The 23,262-nt window shown below is 35.5% G+C and overlaps 1 protein-coding gene across 13 annotated transcripts in view; it reads left to right on the top strand.

Annotated features, from left to right (window-relative positions):
- The window catches only part of RBPJ (recombination signal binding protein for immunoglobulin kappa J region), a 218,420-nt gene that overhangs the window by 166,491 nt on the left and 28,667 nt on the right, over positions 1-23,262 (top strand). For 9 of the 13 annotated variants that reach the window (XM_019453552.2, XM_019453555.2, XM_019453562.2 and 6 more), the window contains one exon: positions 10,022-10,060. In XM_019453552.2, the coding sequence (XP_019309097.1) occupies positions 10,022-10,060 (39 nt within the window). Of the gene's footprint in view, positions 1-10,021; positions 10,061-15,301; positions 15,360-23,262 lie in introns of all 13 variants that reach the window. The other 4 variants (XM_019453560.2, XM_053901636.1, XM_053901637.1 and 1 more) reach the window with 1 other exon arrangement.

Genomic DNA, 23,262 nt, shown 5'->3' with positions numbered 1-23,262 from the left:
TTATTTTTGATAATCACCATCCTAATGGATGTGAAGCGGTATTTCTTTATGGTTTTGATTTGCATTTTCCTAATGACTAGTGATGTTGAGTATCTTTTCACGTGCTTATTTGCCATTTGTTTATCTTCTCGGACAAATATATCTGTTCAAGTCTCTTTCCTATTTTCTTCTCCTGTACCTATTTTTAAATCAGGTTTTTTGTTGTTGAGTTAGAGGAGTTTTTTATATATTCTGGATGTTAATCCCTATGAGATACATGGTTAATTACATGTATTTCTAAAACAATATAAATGTGTATTTGGTTTGAAGGGTCTATTTCAGTTTTACCATATTTGTTAGAGTAAATATCATTGAGTAATCCAGCCTTGAAGGAGTAGTGGTGTTTTACTGAGTGCTTATTCGTACCAGGTACTCTTTAGGTGCTATACATAGATCAACATTTTAAATTCTCGTGAGACTCATATGGAAGTACTGTTATCTGTGTTTTCAGCTGAGGAAAATGAGACATAGAATTTAAGTAACTTCCACTTGTGGCATTAAATCTGGGATTTGAATTTAAGCAATGTAGCTCTGGAGTCCAGGTACTTACCACAGCACTTGTCTACCATTCCCACGTGTGATACTCTGTGTTCTCATCAGGTGACACTTTGCACCTCTGGAACGCGGCCTTAAAAGGCAGTTCATAAGGTCAAGTGAGGCATCTGAAGGAGTTCTTAACAAAAATTAAGCAGATAGCTAAGATTGGAACCTATTTAAAGCTCTTTAAGTTGCATTGTATTTCCCTTTGTGGAGGTATATGTTTTCCTTAAGGGTGTGAATTTCTTTATTTGAATTGGGCATATGTTTTTCTAAAGTAGCTTTCCCAGGGAAATTTGCTGAGACTGTTTTTTGAGCAAATTCTTAACTCGTATGCCTTTATCTGTTTTTACTTTAAGCTACCTGTGTTGTACCCTTGGTGTGTGAGTTGATTTCTAGAGAATGTAATTTTATTTTGCTGTTTACCTAAACCAGACTTAATTAGTAAAGAATAAGGCACCTGTTAAATTGTATAACACATTCTAGAACAAATTGGAATTCTTGCTGCTGCCTGTAATTATCACAAATAATTGTGTATAAGGTGTATGTATTTTTTTATACGTGCACTTGGGGGAGATGAAAATGTAGATCTTATTTTCTCATTCAAAATGAATGCTGCTAACTGGTTTGCTTTTTTTTTTTTTTATTTTATTTATTTTTTTTTTTATTTAATGTCTTTATTTTTGAGACACAGAGAGACACAGAGCATGAGCAGGGGAGGGGCAGAGAGAGAAGGGGACACAGAATCCAAAGCAGGCTCCAGGCTCTGAAGCTGTCAGCACAGAGCCTGACATGGGGCTCAAACTCATGGACTGTGAGATCATGACTTTAGCTGAAATCGGATGCTTAACTGACTGAGCCACCCAGGCGCCCCTAACTGGTTTGCTTTTTTAGGTATATATGGCCGCGACTGGGAGGTGGTATATAGTCAGAAAGTGATTCCTAATTGTACACATGACATTTACTTTTTTTGTTGTTGTTAATACAAATGATGCTTTATTCATCATGTTTCTTCGTATGCATATTTTTCCACAGTCACAAATTGTCTACCTATATAATAAATTTCTTGAATTATTAATAGACATTGTTAAAATGTGTTCCAAAAAGATTGCACAAATTTAAACTCCCGACAGTGTGTGAGATTTGTTTGTCCACTCGTGCACTAGCACAGAGTATTAGCAAAACTTTACATCTATAAGCGAATCTTGCATAATTGTCAAGAGAACATAAAAGCTATATCAGGAAGCTGGCCATAGTCTTTTATATGATACCTCCCCTGAATGTTTTTTGATAGGTTTGTCACCACCAGTTTCTGTGGCAAAGCAGGGTCAGGCCAGCAACTTGATCGAGAGATTAGTGTTTCTCAGAGTGTGGCCTTTTTATTCTGATACAATTTCAGTTTACAGAAGAATTACAAAAATACTACAAGGAAAATGCCAGGTATCTCAAGTGTTAACATTTTACCACATTTGCTCTATTCTTCTGTATGTCTATACACACGCACGCACGCACACAATTTATTTTCTGTAGACCATTTGAAGGTAAGAAGTAGACAACTTTCCTTTAGTTTCCCTAAATATTGGGGTGGTTGTTTCTAATAAAAATAAGAACAGTCCCTTACATAACCCCTGTACAATTATCACAGCTAGGATGTTAAGATTGATATAATCCTGTTGTCCACTCTGCTAGCTCTATTCAGATTTTGTCAGTTGTCTGAATAATGTCCTTTATAGCAGAAGTAAATTCTGGATAGTATGTTGCACTCAGTTATCATGTGTCTTTAGTCTCTTTTAATCTGGCCAGTTCCTCAGTTTTTTATCTTTCATAACCTTGATGCTTTTTATTTTATTTTATTTTTTTAATTTTTAACGTTTTTTATTTATTTTTGAGACAGAGACAGAGCATGAACAGGGGAGGGGCAGAGAAAAGGGGAGACACAGATTCTGAAGCAGGCTCCAGGCTCTGAGCTGTCAGCACAGAGCCTGACGCAGGGCTCGAACTCACAAACCTCGAGATCATGACCTGAGCCGAAGTCGGGCACTTAACCGACTGAGCTACCCAGGTGCCCCCAATTTTTTTTTAATTTTTTTTAATTTTTTTTTTTTTTTTTAATGGTAACCTTGATGCTTTTAAGAGTATAGTTCAGATACTGGGCACCTGGGTGGCTCAGTCGGTTAAGCATCTGACTTTGGCTCAGGTCATGATCTCACGGTTCATGAGTTTGAGCCCCATGTCTGGCTGTGTGCCGACAGCTCAGAGCCTGGAACCTGCCTCGGATTCTGTGTCCTCCTCTCTCTGCCCCTCTGCCCGCTCACACTCTTTGTCTCTCAAAAATAAATATTGAAGAAAAAATTTTTAAGTAATTAAAGTATAGCTCAGTTATTTTGTTGACTAATCCATGCTTTAGGTTTAAATTTTCTCGTGTTCAGCTTCAGTTTCTACATTTTTTTGTCAGTAACATCACAGAAGTGATAATGTACTCTACTTAATGCATTATATTAGGAAGCATTGTCAGTTTGTCCCATTCAGTCTTTTGATATGTGAAATTAGCATAGTTTGCCCAGTGTCCAGTTGCCCCCTCTTCTAGAAGCCATAGATTATAAGATGCATACTTTTCATATAAGATCTCATCTGCAGTGTTAATGGATGCCAGTGTTCTCGCAACTCAGTTATGCTATCTGGATAGTAAGGCTTATGGCTCTTGCAGATTTAACCCGGGAAAGCCCTTCCCCAGGTAATGCATTTTTGGAAAGGCACCCCCTTATCCCAGTAATAATATTGGAAATATCTAAGAAGGCAGATACTGAGAATAGCTGGAGATGATGGTCTCAGTCACCCTTCAGTTATGTCTTTCTGCTTTTCCTGTTGCTTTTCACAAACTGCTGCCACATTGTTACAAAGATAACTTTGATATTTTTCTTTTATTGTAAAGAAAAGGTAGAATAAAAATTAAAGAAACCGTGCTTTTCAGATGTTCTACCAGTACAGGGAATTGGGGGAAGCACGTTTCTCCACCTGATGGGGCCAGCTGCAAGCATGGCTTGTCTTTGAAATCTACCCCGTAGGATATTTGTTCTCATAGAAACACATTTAATACATGTGATGGCCAGGAGGGCACGTGGTGCCAAGGACCACTGGTTGCACCTCAACAGGTTTTGAGCAGTATTGTTACCAAATGTGATTCTTGAGGGAAGAGCAAGTTCAAAACTAGAAATTAAAGTAGAACAAAGGCAGACATGTTTTGCTCAAAGTTGTGTGACTTAATAGGCTGTTTTCTGCCACAGACAGAGAATGGATGAGCTTTTTACAGTAGAGATAAATTACATATTTATTTTTTAAAAAATTTCAATTGGTTAAATATTAATCTCCAGTTCTATCCAATAGGTACAATATGTAGTTTCTAAAATTTTACTTTTGTTAATTACATAGAAGAACATCTTTGCATATATTTCACTGTCCATGTGTCCTAATAGCATATACGTTCCATAAAGACATAGATTTGTTCACTGATGTATTCTATATATCTATACTTGATTTCTACTAGGTGAATGAATGAATCTGGAGGCAAGGACAGAATGTTATATGTAGCCTTTTCTAATTAGCCTCTTATATTTTTTTGTGAGTAAATTATCAAACAGCTTCCTAGTATATTTTGCTTTCTTTTCATATTATACATTATCATAAAATAGAATAATAATGTGTATTACCTATTTGTTTCCTTCTGATGGCATGGCCAGGTGTGCATTCTTGAGGATATGAGTCAACATTACTAATTTTTCCTCAATCAAGTGCTATTTTATTTCACTGTCTTAAATCATGGGAATCCCAGTACTTTCCAACTGTATAAAATTAATATGCTGTTTACAGCAAATTTGGTATAAAATTTAGTTTATGAGTTTGGATTGTTCATGCTTTCTTTTCTACTTATTTCCTGCAAATACTACACCAATGTTTCTTGCCTTTATTTTATTCTCATTTCTGTTAAAGCAGAAAATTTGTGAAATACAGTAAAATAGAGGCAGTTGCTTTTAGTTCCACAACCCAGGGGCACAAGAGTTTCCCAAAGACTTGAGCTTGTTTTCCAGCCACATCTGTTTTTAAAACTGATGTTCTAATATTGTTACTCTAGATAACATCAGGTTTTGGGGACTTTTTGTAGCAATGTGTTACGATCAAGTCATGATCTCATGGTTCATGGGTTCGAGCCCTGCATCAGGCTCTGTGTTTCCCTCTCTCTCTGCCTCTCTCTGTCTCTCTCTCAAAAATAAATAAACATTAAAAAAAAGCCAGAATCATAACTTTCCCCCTTAGATATATAAGCAGATTATTATATATTATTACATTTAGTCAGAACTACATTTTATATAATACAGCATGCATATAATTTGAGAAGCTTCTTGCCGATGAGATATCGACAATCTATACTATCAAAAAGATAATTGGATAGCAGTGATTCTTTGTCACAATGAAGAATTAATTCCGTATTTTATAAAATTAAAAGCATCCTTAGAGTACTTAGGGATTTAGATTATTTTTTATTGTTAAATACGCCATACACCTATTATGAAAAGCATTTTACATGAGAGTGGTCTAAACTTGGTTGGTCCAACTTATTTCTGGTTCACTTGTTAACACAGATCATGTGAATAGACACCTTGTTTTTATTTTTTTATTTTTTATTTTTGACACCTTGTTTTTAAAATAGATTGCAAATAAAGATAAAAGTTTATGCCTATCTTACCATTCCCTATTATAAGAGTGAGAGAGTTTAATCTTTAAATTATAATCAGTCTATGAGAAATTGATAATGGACTGTAGTCCTTTCTGCTGAAAGGTGAATATTTTGACTGCATGATACAAATATTGCATCATGAATTTTTTTGAGTCATTCATTTTAAAAATGGACCTTCTTTTTTGCAGTAGATAATTCTTGAAGTTGTATATATTGTATATCAGATTAGTAGTGAAAATTACAGGATCCATAATGCACCTTATTATGTAACTTGACATTTTAAAATATGTGGACCTATAAATTTTATTAAATAATTAGGATTTAGTTCAGCTGCAAGCTTCAGAATACTTCACTGTGAACCTAGTAAATGCTTTCATGACTTTTCTTACAAAACCCATTTTCTTATTCTTCCCCTATTGCAGTAAATACAGTAACCATTAGTTTTAATGAGATAGTGTGATGGCGTATGCATTAAAGAAAGGACTGGGATCGCTCGCAACAGTTAATAGAGGTGCTTTATTATCTACTGAAGAAGCAATTTAATTTTATTAACAGATTGCTCACCTTAGGATGGCGCCTGGATAGAATGTTGCTAAATTTTGAAGTGCTGTTCCAAGCTCAACGGTGCAGACTTGCTGAGTTCTCTTGCTCATGTTTTCTGTAGGGGCAGGAGGGATTCTGCATGAGAATGTTGTGTAATTGTTGATTTCATCCAAGGGGTATTTCCGAAAAGGAATAGAGACAGATATTTTAATTAGCACTTAGTTGTTAATCTGATTTTGAAAGCATTTCAGAGCACCGAGAAACAAAATTTATGTTTCAATTGTGAGTACAGTGGATCTCTTACTCGTCCTGTAATAAAGCTGTGTCAAATCCAAAAGGTGCCTGATGGTTGGAATATTAGTATGGAATGCTAGTATGAAGGGTACCATGTCATGATCTCCATTGGAAAGTTTTATTGATTTCGTTAGCTGTGTCTCTGTAAAATTTTCACCATTTTAACCACCTCACTTTGCTTGTCTTTATAAAGTGCAACTGTGCTCTTTCTTACATATACAGTATATGCAAAGAAATATTTTAAAGGCTGTCTTAAACTTCTTGGTTTTTGTAAACTATATCTAACATAGTAAGGCAGTTTAATGGTACGTGTAATCAGTTTGAAAAATTCAACAAAGTCTTCCGTTTGGAAAAAGATTCAGGAGTAGATTTTCAGCTTTAATTCCAGAACTGAAATTTACAGATGAGCCAGTAGTTCAGTGAGTGTTTGTTGTTGTTTTTTGTTTTTCAGTAGTTCAGTGGTTTAGAACCTGTGGTCTTCAGTGGCCCTGCTGATGTTGCTGCTAAAACATTGTGTTTTGTTTCTTGGTTTTTAAAATTGAATATCCTGCAGGGTAAAATCAAAGAATTAATAAGTAATTCTTCCAACAGAAACTTAGATTGTTTACTCATATTTGTGTACTATTTGAGTTAGCATACTATTTCAGTATTTCAGGGTTAACAAAAAAGAAACTTCAGAAACTTAGATTGTTTACTCATATTTGTGTACTATTTGAGTTAGCATACTATTTCAGTATTTCAGGGTTAACAAAAAAGAAACTTCAGAAACTTAGATTGTTTACTCATATTTTTGTACTATTTGAGTTAGAATACTATTTCAGTATTTCAGGATTAACAAAAATGTAGCCACAGATACCCATTGTTTATAAATCCTGAGTTCATAAACAATGTCATATAGCATTAAATTACACAACAAAATGTACTACATCAGATGCTAAGGCTTTTATCATCAAAGTTAATAATTTTGTGGGACATGAAGTACGGTAGAGAACTCTTAAGTCAAATTAGGCTTTGCAACCTGTAACTGATTATGAGCAAGTCACTTAGCCTGTTTGTAACTTCAGTCTGCTTGAAAACAATTCTATTGGTCCATTTTCAAGTGTTGTGCTTCCACCATCTCTTAGAGAACCTCGCAGTGGAAATAGGTCATCACGTAGAAGTTCGTTTCTTCTTCCTCTATACTTATTTATTCTTATTAACATCACGCTTAGTTCCTTATTTCATAATTTTGGCTTGCCAATTTATAACAAAAGTGTAGTAATAATGACTAACATTTGTTGAGCACTTACTGCATACCAGGCACTGTTTTATGTGTTTCTAAATATTAACATATTTAATCCCTTCAACACCTCTTTGAGGTAAATGTAGTCACGGTGCCCTCTTCACATGTGAGGAAACTAAGGTCTGGAGAGTCAGGTAACTTCAAAGTTACACAATAGGAAAATACTAAATCATGGATTTGAACTCAGCTAATTTTACTCTAGAGAGTTTTTCTTAACCTCCGTGCTGTATTCTAATTACAGCCTAAATTGTGCTTTCTTGACCCTTGTTCAAGCTTTTCTCCTTGCCCTCTTACAACCAGTTGAAATGCTTTTGTTTGTCCACTTAGCCTATTTCTTTCTGAAGGGCCATGTACTATAAGTTTCTTGAGTAGTAACATCTAGGTTTGTTGTTTTTTTTTTTTTAATTTAGTTTGCATATAATTGACACAGTGTTACATTAGTTTCCTGTATAGCATAGTGATTCAACCTTTCTCTGTGTTCTGCTGTGCTCACCATAAGTGTAGTTACATTCTGACACCATACAACACTATTACAGTGTTGTTGACTATATTCCCTATGCTGTGCCTTTTATTCCTGTGACTTACTCATTCTATAACTGAAAGCCTGTGTCTCCTGCTCCCTCTCACCCGTTTTGCCCACCGCCCACTCCCTTCCCTCTGGCAGCCATGAGTTTATTCTCTATATTTATAAGTCTGATTCTGATTTTTTATTTTTTTAACTTCACATATGAATGAAATCATGGGGTATTTGTCTTTTTCAATCTGACTTACTTCACATAGTGTAATACCCTCTAGGTTCATCCATGTTTTCTCAAATGGCAAGATCTCCCCCCCCTTTTTTTTAATGTCTTCATGATATTCTGTGTGTGTGTGTGTGTGTGTGTGTGTGTGTGTGTGTGTGTGTGTACCCACCATATTTTCCTTATCCATTTGTCTATCAATGGTCCTTAGGTTGCTTTGATATCTTGGCTCTTGTAAATAATGCTGCAATAAACACAAGGGACATATATCATTTTGAATTCGTGTTTTCATTTTCTTTGGTTAAGTACTCAGTAGTGGAATTACTGGGTCATAAGGTATTTCTGTTTTTAATTTTTGAGGAACCTCTATACTGTTTTCCACAGTGACTGTACCAGTTTACATTCCTACCAGCAGTGCGCAGGGTTCCTTTTTCTCCATATCCTCGCCAACACTTGTTATCTTTTGTGCTGTTTACTTTAGCCATTCTTACAGGTGTTAAGGTGCTGTCTCGTGGCTTTGATTTGCATTTCCCTAATGATTAGTGTTGTTGAGCATCTTCTCATGTGTCTGTTGGCCATTTGTATGTCTGGAAAAATATCTATTCAGGTCCTCTGCCCATTTTTAATCAGATTATTTTGGGTGTTGAGTTGTAGAAGTTCTTTATGTATTTTAGATATTAAGTCCTTATTAAATATATCATTTGCAAATATTTTCACCCATTCAGTAAGTTGCCTTTTTGTTTTGTTGATGGTTTCTTTCACTGTGCAAAAGGATTTTATTTTGGTGTGGTCATAATAGTTTATTTTTGCTTTTGTGTTTCCCTTGCCTTAGGAGACCTACCTAGAAAAATATTGCTGTGGCCACTGTCAGAGACGTTACTACCTACTTCTCTTTTAGGATTTTTATGCCTTCAGGTTTCCCATTTATGTCTTTAATCCATTTTGAGTTTATTTTTGTATGTATTGTTAAAAAGTGGTGTAGTTTCGTTCTTTTGCGTGTACTAGCCCAGCTTTCCCAGCACCACTTACTGAAGAGACCCTTTTCTCCATTGAATATTCTTGTTTTCTTTGTCATAGATTAATTGACCATATAAACACGGGTTTATTTCAGGGTTTTCTGTTCCATTGATTCATGTGTCTGTTTTTGTGCCAGTACCATACTGTTTTGATTACTACAGCTTTGTGTAGTATATCTTGAAATTTGGAATTGTGAGACCCTTAGCTTTGTTCTCCTTTTTCAAGATAACTTTGGCTATTCTTGGTCTTTTATGGTTCCATACAAACTTCGGTATTATTTGTCAACAGCTGGGTTTAAATTTCAACTCTGCCTGCCAGTTAACTTACTTAGTGGGCAAGTTGCTTTCTGCATTTTTTAAATGGGCCAATATGTGCTTTACAGAATTGTTTTATATTAATTAAAAAGAGTAATGTATAAAATATGTATAGCAAAGTGCCTGGCACATGACAGACACTGGTAAACTCTATACCACCTCTTGGGCTGTGAGGATTTTTCTGAGTGCTGCAGAGTGTGTGAGACTGGGTGTCTTTGGTTAGTTGTGGGGGTTTTTTGCAAGGTGTCTCTAGGAGGTATTGGTCACACTCCTCTGATCATTGTGCTACATGCTCAGAGTAGGTATGTAAGGCATACTTAGGGTGTGTTGTTTTTGTTTAGAAACCATTTTTAAAGTATGTATTTTGTTATTTCTGGGTAAGGATGGTTGCTAAAGGACGTTCCTTTGTGCTGTTCTTAGTAGAGTTGAAGTATACGTCGCAAAGGAGATTTCATGGTGCCTAAAAAGCTTCCTGTGGAATAACAGCCTATATATATTTATTTATTTTTCTTATTTTTTCCAGAAAATTTGGTGAGCGGCCTCCACCTAAACGACTCACTAGGTAAGCATTATATTAGTCTTTCACCCAAACATTAAATGAAAATACCAGATCCTGTCATCTTAAAAATGATATTAGGTGCTCTTGAAGTGATTCAGATACTGGTATCTAGATCGTAAGCTTCTTCCCATCCTTCCCTACGTCCTCCCCCCACCTTCCACCCCCCAAAACCAGGCTAATTGGGTATAGTTCAAAGGGGAAAAATGAAACCTTTTAAGAAGTAATCTTGAGTATGATATAGTGAACATAACAAAGGCAACAATGTAAAGATAGCTTCCGATATCCGGCCAATCTAGCTGCATTTAGCTAATCATAATTTATTGATTATAAGTGAAACTTGAAAGATAAATGCTTTAAAAAAATTTAAAGAAATAAAAGATTTTAATCATTTTAAGGAGACTATAAATACTACATTGTGTTCTAATTATGCGAATTAATTTTACAATATACGTTTTAATTACAAATGTTGAGGTTGAAAGGATTAGTCTTAAATGATTTAAAATTTTTTCAATCAGCATTTGTAAATAAAAAAGATACCTGTTGCACAGTTACAGCCCTAGAGTTAATGCTAATCCTGCATTGTTAGTATCTTTCAAGAATATTATATGCATGTATAAGCATATCATTGTCATTTCTTCTTTTTCTTTTCTTAAGTCTGGCATCATACTCTACCATCGCTCTGGACCTTGTAACTCCACCTAACTGTACATCTTCTACCTTGTTCTCTTTCATATCTCCGTAGTCTTTTATTGCCTTCACACTGCTCCTTCTTTAATATTTCACATTGATGGCCATTTGGGTTATTTCCACATTATTGTTATTATTAAAAAAAATGCTGTACTCAAAGAATGATGGAGACATGCTGCGAGGACACAGAAAGGGAGCCAGTTTAAATAGGTTCTCCTTAGCCAAATCATGAGCACTTTAATCTTCAAAATAAATAATGATAGTAATAGAACCCACAGAATAAAATATAGTTTAAAAGTCTACACTGAGTTAAAGAAATGACTCTGTAGTGGAGGCTAGGAATTTTTCTTATAGCAGAATTCCATCTAATAAATGTAGAAGGAATGATGGAACTAGGAAATCACACTTTGGCAACCACTACAGTAATAATTGTTTCAGGCAGAAAAACTATCGGTTTAAAGTTTGATGAGAAACAAACATTTACTTAGTCTCTAAGTGTATCCTCACAAAGTATGTATTAATTATAAAGGGAACAAAAGGAGCATGACAGTGAAGAAACTTGGCAGATATCACCTTAATGAAGTGATTGAAATTTAACATCACTAGTAGTGGACAAATAAACATCATGTGCATCCTCAGGAGGATGACATCATGTCACTTTTGTGATGTTCCTGCCAAAAATGCACAAGCTACGTCTAAGCCTGAGGAAACAGACACAAATGAGGAACATTCTATAAAGTAAACAACATTTACTCTTCAGACTTATCAAGACGACGAAAAACAAAGACTGAGGAATAGCAGACTAGTGGAGACCAAAAAAATCATGACAACTAAATTCACCTAAATTCTGGACCAGGAAAAAAATTGTCTTTTGTTTTAAAGCTGGAGTTAGCAAACTTTTCTATGATGGGCCAGATAATAAACATATTAGACTTAGCCACACTGAGGCTGTTGTGACTTCTCATCTCTTCTTACATCCCCAAATCAGCCATAGATATCAATATATAAATGAATGGAATGTCTGTATTCGAGCTCAAATTAATTTAGAAAAATTGGTGGCTGTTCTGATTTGGTCCAAGGGCATTAGTTTCTCAACACTGCCTTCCATACTCCAAATAAAGGACATTTGTGGGACAGTTGGCAACATTTGAATAAAATCTGTATATACAAGTATTGTATCAGTGATAATTGCATTATGCTTGTATATGGGCATGTCTTTGTTTTGGGGAAATGAACACTGAAGTATTTGGGTTCAGGGGCTGTATATCTACAATGAGCTCTTAAATTGTTTAAAAACATAATATGCAAATATGGCAAAATACTGATATTTGGGGAGCCTGGAGGAAAGGGGACTAGTACAGTTCTTTGCCTACTTTGGCCACTTTCCTAGAAGTCTGAAATTACTTAAATTAGAAAGGTTTTTTTTTCTCTAAAGACATACACAATTACTTGTTTGTATATACCAGGAAAAAATTCGAAGCAGAATTTTTTAATTCACATTTATGGACATTTTGAAATTTATAGTTTAATAGATTATTTTATTTTATTACCAGTAGTAATAGATTGCAATGACTCCTAACCATAGAATATATTTTGGTGAATAAATCACTTGCTTTTAATGGGGATACCTCTGTAAAAATAGCAGTCACTGTGATGGTAATAAATATCATAAGGAAATTTTCCTTTCCTTAAATATATACAATAATATAATTAGGCCCCGTTTACTTTATCATGATTTTCCGTTTACTCTTTAAGCGGTTTTCCCTGTTTGGAAAATTTTTGTAAGCTTTTAAGCCTTCTGCTTTTGGCCAAAATGGAGTAACAGGGACTGGAATTACTCCAAACTGAAACAACTGAAAAAACCTGGACAAAATATATTAAAACAATGTTTTTCAAAATACCAGATGGCAGGCAAGAAAGGACAGTGAGCCTTGAGAGACAGGAGACCCGTGAGGTGAGCTCCACAGTTGCCCCAACTTAGTACCTAGAGAGTTTCTAGGACATGATGTAGGGAGAAGGAATCCAGGTGTGGAGCCTAGGAAGCACCTGGAACCAAGGAGATGGAGCTGGGAATCCGGGGGCCCACGGTGGCTAGAGTTCCCAGGCAGAGAGCTGGAGAGGAAAGAGCTACGTAGTTCCGGAGATCTGCAGAAGGTCCCTTCTTATCTTCAGCTGAGTATCGATCAACACACAAGTGTGAGGAAACTACCCAAGGCTGGGGGATAAAAATCAAGCTAAAGATTTAGAGGGGAAAAACTTCCTGAAGCTCATACTACAAACTTGCCTGTTCCCACTAGCTAAAGTGGAAAAATATAATTCATGATGCATCTACTACAGTACTGCAGAGCAGGATTTTCCTTCAATAATGGTGCAAAATTTGGCCAACACCAAATGCTGCTGATTTTATTGTTAGGTAAAAGTTTTGTTAAAAAACTCAAAAACAAGATTGAAAGGATCAAATTCTTTCCAAGTAACTTAAATATATACCAAGACAAAGGTCAAGAATATTTACAGGAATAGAAAAGTATCAAATACTCAGAAGTCAGATTTATTGTGTCTTAACATACAATTAAAATATACCAGTCATACAAAAAAGCAGGAAAATATGATCCATAATGAGGGAAAAATTCAGTCAATTAAAACCAACCCAGCAGTGACGACATCTGATGGAATTAGACAAAGACATTAAAGCAGTTATTGTATTTGTCTTCTATGTGTTCAGTGTGCTAAGACCAGGAGTTTGAGATTTTTTTTTTGTTAAAGGATCAGGTGGTAAACATTTTAGTTTTTGTGGCCCATGTATCCTCTGTTATAACTACTCAGCTCTTTTGTAAAAAAATAGCCACAGACGATGTGTAAACAAATGGGCATGTCTGTATGCTGGAGTACAGTTTTCTGTCACAAAGGAGGGGGTGCATCAGATTTGCTTTATGATTGTAATTGCAGATCCCTGAGCTAGAGAAGAGATTGAACAAGTTAAATAGAGGACATGGAAGATTTTAAAAGGTATCTAAATCAGATTTCATAGAGAGGAAAATTACAATATTTAAGATGAAGAAATACAGTTGATGGGATTAATTATAGGTACATACTGCTGAAGAAGAGACTAATGAACTTGAAGACATAACAATAGAAAGTATCCAAAATGAAGAACACAGAAAAAGTTCTCGGGGTAAAATAACTCAATCTGTAAGGGAGCTGTGGTTTACGTTCAAGTGGGCTAATATCCAAGTAATTGGAGTCAGCCAAGGGGGAGATACGGTTAAAAGAATAGATGAAGAAATAATGGCTGAAATTTTCCTTAACTTGGTGAAAATTGTAAAACCATAGTTCTGAGAACTCAGTGAACCCAAGCGCAAAAACTACACTGGAGCATATTATAATCAAGTTGCTTAAAGTTGGTGATAAAGAGAAAATGTTAAAAGCAACAGAGAAAAAAGATGTGTACAAAGGAATGAAGACAGATGAGGATGATGAGAGACTTTTCATCTGAAATCTTCCTAAGGAGAAGACAATGAGACAAGAGCTTTAAAGTACTCAAAGGGGGAAAAAAGGCAGCAACCTGGGATTCTGTCCCTAGGCAAGACAAAATAAAGACCTTTCTAGACATAAAAAAAATGGAAAAGAATTTATCATATGCAGGCCTGAACTACTAGAAATGTTAAAGAAATCTTTCAAGCAGGACAGTCATAGCAGATAGAAATCAGATTCTGTACAAATTACTATGAAGAAAGAAAGGTGACATCACTACAGATTCTACTGATATATAAAGGATAACAAGCAAATATTATAAATAAGTTTCTGTTAATAATTCAACAACTTTTGAAGAAATGCACACATTTCTTGAAATTAGCAAACTACCAAAGCTTACTCAAGAAGAAACATAACCTGAATAGCCCTAATGTCTAAAGAAATCGAATTTGTAATTATAAACCTTCCCACAAAGAAAACTACGGGCTCTTGAGGTCTTCCAGACGTTTGAGAAGTAAATCATACCAGTTCTATATACACTCTTCCAGAAAATTGGAGAGTAGGATGTACTTCACAGTACATTCTGTGAGGACAGCATTGCCCTGTTTTAAAAGCAGGGCAAAGACATTTCAAGAAAATAAAACAATAGACCAGTATCCCTTACAAACACAGATGCAAAAAGTCTTAAATTTTCAAAATGAAAACAACAATGTGGCTTTATCTCACAAATGGAAATCAATGTAATTCATTATATTAACAGAACAAAAAGGAAAATCATGTGGTCACCTCAAGAGATTTAGAAAAGCTTTTGACATTCATCCTTGATCATAATTTTCATCAAACTAGGAACAGAAGGGTATTTCCTCCTAAAAAAAGTGTACCTACAAAAAAACTATGTTTAACACAATACTTAACTGTGAAAAGACTGAATGTTTTCCCTCAAGATCAGGAACAATGCAAGATTGTCTGCTTTCACCGCTTCCATTTAACATTGTACTTGAAGTTCTAGTTAGTACAGTCAGTTCAGGAAAGAAAAGGACGCCATCCAGATTGGAAAGAAAGAAGTAAAACTGTCTTTATTTGCAGACATGATCATCTATATGGAAAATCCTATGGAATCTTAAAAAGCTGCTAAAACTAATAGGTGAGTTTTGTCAAGATAGTAGGATACGTGATCAACATAAAAATGAATTGTTTTTTTATGTGAACGGTGGGAAATTGAAATTTAATAAACAATACTATATATAATCACATCAAAAGTATGTAATTCTTAGGGGAAAATCTGACACGAGATGTAAAAGCACTGTGCACTTGAATCTTTAAAATATTGTTGAGAGAGCTTGAAGTCCTGAGTAAATATTCTTGGGACAGAAGACTCAATATTGTTAAGATGTCACTTCTTGCCAAATTGATCTATGGATTCAACTTAATACTTGTCAAAATCCCAGTGGACTTTTTGTAACAGTTGGCAAACTGTGAAATTTATATGGAAATGCAAACAACCTTAAGCTACATTCAGTAATCATGGATGGTATTGGTGTAAAGACAACCAGGTAAATCACCCTAACAGAAGAGTGGCCAGAGGAAGTTTTTGAGGTATATGTTCTTCATTCAAGGTGCAAAGGCAATTTAGTTAAAGGGTCTTTAAAGATTCTGGAACATTTGTATGTCCATATGCCCCTGTCATTTATATACATAGACACAAAATAACTATGATCCGTGGCTAGAACCATATGCAAAGATTAGCTTAAAATATACCTAAATGTAAAACTTCAAATTATATATATTTTAGAAGAAAATACAGGAGAATATCTTTGTGACCTTGGATTAAGCACATATTTCCTAGATATAACACGAAAGCACTAACTCTGGAAGAAAGAAATGAATAAATTTTACTTCTTCAAAATTATGAGTAAAACATTTGTTTCCAGATTATGAAAATAATAAAAAGTCAATAACAAGGAAATAACCCATTTTTTTAAATAGGAAAATGATTGAGACAGGTACTTCTCCAGACACTGTGGCAAATAACCACTAAAGAAATGCAAATTAAGACCACAATGAGATATCTAGTAGGAAGAACTGATACTCTTATACTCTGGTGGTAGGTAAAGTAATACAACAATTTAGGAAAATAATCTGGCACTTTCTGAAAAAGTTAAGTACACTCCTACCATATGGTGCAGCCATTCCATTTTTACATATTTAGTCAAGAGAAATTAAAACATAATGTGAATACAAAGGCTTGATCACAGGTGTTTGTGGTAGTGTCAGTTATAATAGCCAAACAGGCATAACCCAAACATCTACCAACAGGTGAGTGAATCAACAAATTGTGATATATTCTACAGAGGATTTCTATTCAGCAATAAAAGGAATAAACTGTTGATACATGCAACAACATAGATAAAATCCTATGATAATTATGCTCTGTTTTCAAAAGAAGTCAGAAAAAAATGGATACATACTGCATGATTTCATTTACACAAAATTCTAGAAAATGGAAACGAATCTATAATGGCAAAGCAGATCAGTGGTTTCCCGGGGACAGGGAGAGACAGGAGGAGGGATTAGAGGCAGAAGAGAAACTTGGGAATGAGGACTGTCTTTGTAATGTGGTGATGGTGTATACATATACCAAAACAACCCACTGTACACTTACATTTTACTGTGTTTCAGTTAAATCTAGGGGCATATGGGTGGCTCAGTCGGTTAAGCATCCGAGCATCCGACTTTGGCTCAGGTCACGATCTCACGGTCTGTGAGTTCAAGCCCCGCGTCAGACTCTGTGCTGACAGCTAGGAGCCTGGAGCCTGCTTGACATTCTGTGTCTCTCTCGCTCGCTGCCCCTCCCCCACTCACACTCTGTCTCTCTCTCAAAAGTAAATAAACATTTTAAAAAAATCTAAATAAAGTTGTAAAAGATTTTATTTGCTTTTATCCTTTAAAAATACCCTAAAAGGAATTAATATATCTTCAAGGGGAGAATTCAGTTAAGTTTTATTTCTTTTTAAATCTTTTTTAAAGATGGCAAGCTTACAGATTTTTATTCTTTATTATCAAAGCTAATATAAAGCAAATTTAGCAAAATGGTTTGTATAAAACAGAAAATTGGAATGTAAAAATCAGTGACCAATTCTATGATAAAAATTTAATTTTAAACCCAAAATTAAAAATTAGGAAGTTTTCCCTTTTGATAGTATAGCAAATTTAGGTTTCCTCTGGTTCCTTTTAATCATATTTTCCCATTTTTCCTTTAAAGAGTTTTCTGTTAGGAAAACTTTAGTGTCTTTTATTCTATCAAAAATATTTTTTAAAGGAATTTTATATCTCTTTTATTGGGGTATGGGGAAATAGGGAGTTTAATTCAGAGAAGGTCCCTTAAGAAATAAATCTTCTAAACCTACCCTACTCTGTCTGTACCCTCATCTTCCAAATTAAGAAATATTGGGGGAAAAAAAAGCCTTTTTATTTAGAGGATGATATTTTGGGTAGTGTTCAAAACACAATTCTACCTCCTCAAAATTTAAATTTTTGATTAAGGATAGTTAACACTATGTACTTACTATTCAGTGTTATTATAGATTCACTTTTTTTTTCCTTTTAAATAATTGCATTCTTTCAGAAATACAAATAGAATCAATTGAGTACTAACTTACAAGGGCATCCTACTCTCCTGAAATAGTCCCTGTAATGTGGCTTATGGGTACAGCAGAGTGTGGATTCAAAAATAAAACCGAATGCCCAGACCTTATATTAATATATAGAAACAGTTGTTCTTTTATTGTGGAGGCTTCTCATTTTGTCATTTAGAGCCTGGGGCCATCATTAAAAATATTAGTTGCAATGCAGTTAGGCGTCAATCTCCAGGAATGTGTGCCTATCCCTTATGTGAGAGTATGTCTGAACTCTGGAGTTATGACCGGCAACAGCACTGTAACACATACTTTTAGAAAACATAGATATTACTCAACCTAATACCCCCTTGTACTAAGAGACTTTGCCCTATTGTCAACAATCAGGTTAGAACTGGAATTTTGAATATACTTGTGTTCTGGGTAACCTTCAAAGGCATGTACTCTTAACTTTCTTCCCCTTTGTGACACTGTGGACTGGTACCCACTAATTCATGCATTTGCTTGAAATAATTTAGTACCAGGACTTCTTTTGTAAGGTTCTTCCCCGCCCCCGCTTTGGGTTTGCTGTAATTGTAATTGTTGGCACTATTTTATGTTATTTACTCTGAAAACCTGTTTTCTATCACTTGGACTAACACTGTTGTTTTGTTTTGGATTTTTTCTGAAGCCCCATTCTCTGTTGGTCTCACTGCCACCCCTCTGTTCTCATTGTACATGTACAAACCTCCATTACTTTCCTGGTCACCAAAAACTCAGTATCTGAAGCTATTTCTTGGTTTGTTTTCGAGGTTGCTCCAGAGTAAGTAATAACATTCTAAGATGATAGTTAAGATTTAACCTCTGTATCTGTTTTCTACTTCACAGGTTATATATATTTTGTCAATATCTGTGTATTAATTTTGGGATTCCATTGTCTTTCAGTGAGCCCCTATTTTTTCTTTTTGGATCTCTTTTCTTTCTTGTCCATAGCATGCAGTTTTGAGAAGCATTTTACTAGTGCCTGCTGAGAAACTCTTATAGCAATGTATTCTCACCTACCCTGGATTATAGCTAAAGTTACTGTTTGCTATGTCTATTTATGATCCACCCTCTTCGATTTGTGACAAGAGAATCCTCCATTCTTTATTAACTTAGGTCAGATTAATGTCTCTTTTGGTTCTTTATTCGTATTCAGATGTTACTAAGTGTTTTATATTACAGAGTACATTATTCATGTTTTAACCTAATTATGGATTTTACTTTATCATAAGAACCATGGGTAGCAAACACCATATAAAGTAAGTAGAAATGAGATGAATTTAGATTTATAGTAAAATAAAACTAGGGGCGCCTGGGTGGCTCAGTCGGTTGAGCGGCCTACTTCGGCTCAGGTCATGATCTCGCAGTCCGTGAGTTCGAGCCCCGCGTCGGGCTCTGTGCTGACAGCTCGGAGCCTGGAACCTGTTTCGGATTCTGTGTCTCCCTGTCTCTGACCCTCCCCCGTTCATGCTCTGTCTCTCTCTGTCTCAAAAATAAATAAACGTTAAAAAAAAAAAATTAAAAAAAATAAAACTATAAAGTTGAATATACATTGATAGTAACGTGTGATCTTTGCTCTGTATGGTTATTAGGTAGTTAGTTTATAAGTGGTAAATAATTCATATAAAAATGGTTGCAACTAATATTCACCTTAGGCCAGTCATATGTTTATAGGACATTTTGGGGGAAGAAGAAAATGAGCTGGAATAGGAAGGGTCTGCGTGGTCCTTGGGATTCGAGGAGCCAAGTTTGGATCAACCAGGCCTAGATATGTAAGAACCAAGGTGATGACTTAACCTTTGAGTGTCAGCACTCCCTACTGTTACATGTTCTCAAAATCCTCAAGTCTCCCGATTTTTCTCTACACGGGTAAAGCCTTAAAGAAGTAGTGAAATGGTTTATTTCCAAAATAAACTTCATAGAATACAGAAGTGATGATGACCCAATCCTTACAATATGGTGGCCTTTGTCTATTTGGGAGGGGGAACCATGAGATCATGACCTGAGCGGAAATCCTGAGTCTGACGCTTAACCAACTGAGCCACCTAGATGCCCCATCAAATAATTTTTACGTTCTAAGGAATCGTTAAATGAAATTAACAAAAAATATACTTCAGACTTGTTAGAATAGTAACTATTCCAAGAAACTGGGATTTAACTTTGTCATTCTTTTTCAGAATTCACTAATACAAAGTAGTAATTCTAGTAAGATTCTTAACGATACCTACATTATGCTTTCCAATGCTAAAATTTCCCTTATTCTTTTTAAAAAGACAATGGATGATTTTGCCATCTTGTTGGACTACTTTTGGCTTTTCTCTAACCCAGTGGTTTTCAACCCAGGTGACTTTGTCCTTCAACTCCCTTCACATTTACCATTATCTAGAGACGGTGTTGGTTGTCCTAGTTTGAGGAAGGGTGCTACGGGCTTCAAATACGTAGATAGAAATGTTGCTGAACACCCTACAGGGCACAGGATAGTCCCTCACAGCAAAGGATTATTTTGCCCAGGATGTCAATAGTACTGAAATTGAAACCCCATTCTGTTGGTGAAACCCTACTCTGTCTGGATGAAAGGCACATGGGCTGCATTCTGTGGGCTTTATTATTTAATTGTGTTTCTTCAGAATATATCTTTGATTGTTGGTTATGGCTACTTAAGATGCTGGAGGAAATGATCAAGCTGTAATTACCAGAGAACATAATTTTTAATGTGTTCGATGTTCTGTTAAGAAAACAGGTTTTTTGGGGCGCCTGGGTGGCTCAATCGGTTAAGCGGCCGACTTCGGCTCAGGTCACGATCTCGCAGTCCGTGAGTTTGAGCCCCGCGTCGGGCTCTGTGCTGACAGCTCAGAGCCTGGAGCCCGCTTCAGATTCTGTGTCTCCCTCTCTCTCTGCCCCTCCCCTGTTCATGCTCTGTCTCTCTCTGTCTCAAAAATAAATAAAACGTTAAAAAAAAAAAATTAAAAAAAGAAAACAGGTTTTTTTTTTCCTTTTTGAAAGAAGCTATATGGTGAATTAGTTATAAGGCAACTATTATTAATGATTATCTTAAGGTTCTAGTTGCTGTTTTAAGAAAGGGAAAGGATGAAAACTGGAGCTGTCATCTGCAGTCACCATAAACAGCTTGAGATCTGAAATCTTTTGTTATAATCATAATTGTACACAGCTACTTCCAACATAGGCAACTAGCATGATGACCAGTGCCCAGGGTATAATAGGCTCTCAATAAATCCTGAATGGGAAGATGGGTAAATGTGCAGCTTACCTGTTGTGCCAAGTCAGGTGATACGCCTGAACATTTACCTCTAGGCCCTTTTCAGGTTTGCTCTATAGCTCCAGTGGAAGTGGTGCCACGCCTTGCCCTCCTGCCCCTCTCCTTTCTAAGAAAATAATAATAATAATAATAATAGCAACAACAATAATAATGGGAAGAGTTTACGGACATTTCGTAGATGTCCTTTTGTGGGGCTAACTTTAAACGTGTATCTACACATATGTTTTATGGGTGAGAAAACTCAGGCTTGGTGACAAGAGTTAACATTCAGACCTGTGTGTGCGTGTGTGTGTGTGTGTGTGTGTGTGTGTGTGTGTGTGTGTGTGTGTATGTCACAGCAAAGAGATTGCAAAGTATCTGATAGTATAATTTTGTCCTTGAGAGTTGTGCTACCTAAGTTTGAATCCTGGGTATTTATCATCTTGCGAAAGTTATTTAACCTCTCCCCCATTTCTAAAATATGCCTACTAGAATGTCTCAGAGACTTTGTAGTCTGGGAAGACAAAAAAAAAAAGACGTGGAGTCTGACAAACATATGAAGTAACTGCTGACTGATACAATAGAGATATTATAATGATATAATGGTTAATGATATAATGCTTGTCATTGTATTGCTTGTCACTATAAATGCAAATATAATGTATTAGGAGTAAGTATACTTAAAATTGCTACTTAAAATTTTTCTTTTCAAGTATATATCACTTTTTCAAGTTCAATGCTAAGAACTGGACTTCTCCGCTAGCTTTCTCAAGATACTGACTGGCCTTCTGACTTTGTTCTTGGTGTCTTATGTACCCTGAACTCTATGATCAGACATCTGACTTAGCAACCACTCAGAAACCTTATTGTTATCCTTTCCAGACTGTACCCCTTATCCATTACCCAGCAGTTTTGAGATTATGCTTTCTGTATTCCCACCCTTGAAATGCTAGTAGGATTTGGCACGATCACTTATGGATTCCACAATTAGCTATTCCTTTGATACTGATCTTTGGTCATTGTCCATTCCTTTGAAGGTGTTGCCAATATTTATGGCTCCTTTCTTACCCATTAGACATTACAGTGGCTTCTCATTTTACAAATAATTTATAAGCCTTTCTGTTACCTGGCATTTGTTAGACTTCTTGCTAAAATTAAAATGACCTCTGCAGCATCTCACCCTTTGATAGTTACCTCTTCAAGGTTGTCTCCTTCAATAGCATCTAATGAACAGCCTTAGTTCTCTCTCTTACTGGTTCTTCTCCATTTCCTTTTATACGTTTTCTTCTTGACTCTCCTGTCACTATGCTTTCTTTCCGAGATTGCATTCACTACTGTGGTTTTGTGTGTGAACTACACACCAGCAAACCCTATTTTTGCACCCCTGACCCCTTTCCGGAACTACAGATGAGTATTTCCAACAGCCTTTTGAATACTTAGAGCTTGGAGGTCCGGGATACTTCAGAATTCACATTTGTCAAACAGAGTCTATTAATATACACTTACTTCTCCCAAAACAAAAGATCTAAAAAATTATCAAGTCTTTTCCACCTCCCCTCCTACTATCTTGTTACTTTTTTAATATGTCAACCTTTTTTCAAGTTTTGTCTCAATACTTTCTAATCCTTTCCCTATTCCACCACAAAAAATTAACTGAAACGGAAAAATAATTGTACTTTTAAAAAAACCCTTAAGATCTCCCATTGCCTTTTGTCTAGATTGAAAATCCAGATTCTATAGCACAGTGTTTTAAGAGATGGATTTTATTTTTTATTTTGTTACATTTAAATTTTTTATCCAGGTCTTAAAAAATTTGTAATACTTGCTACCACTTTTATCATCATCTAGCATAGAATGATATTTGAATTAACTTAAGCTTTCATATGTTGTATATACATTTACAAATGTCAGATTTTCAAGGCGTTTGACAAGCCTCTCACAGTTTTACTCTACCCAGTTTATCAGCTTTATTCCCTTCAGTGGCTCACTTCAGACTCAAAGAATTGTTTCAGTTCCTGGCTGCCATTAACTGCAACACATTGGGCAAGACATTCAAAGTGGTAGTAACAATACTTTTACCTTTTTGAATTGTGAGGATTAAATGAAACAGTGCATATGAAGAGGTTGGTTCAGGG

The sequence above is a fragment of the Panthera pardus genome, unplaced genomic scaffold (genome assembly GCF_024362965.1).
Source record: "Panthera pardus isolate Hobbes unplaced genomic scaffold, ASM2436296v1 HiC_scaffold_13, whole genome shotgun sequence".
Taxonomy (NCBI): domain Eukaryota; kingdom Metazoa; phylum Chordata; class Mammalia; order Carnivora; family Felidae; genus Panthera; species Panthera pardus.
The sequence above is the reverse complement of the archived record's forward strand: the minus strand, read 5'-3'. Positions and strand labels throughout refer to the sequence as shown.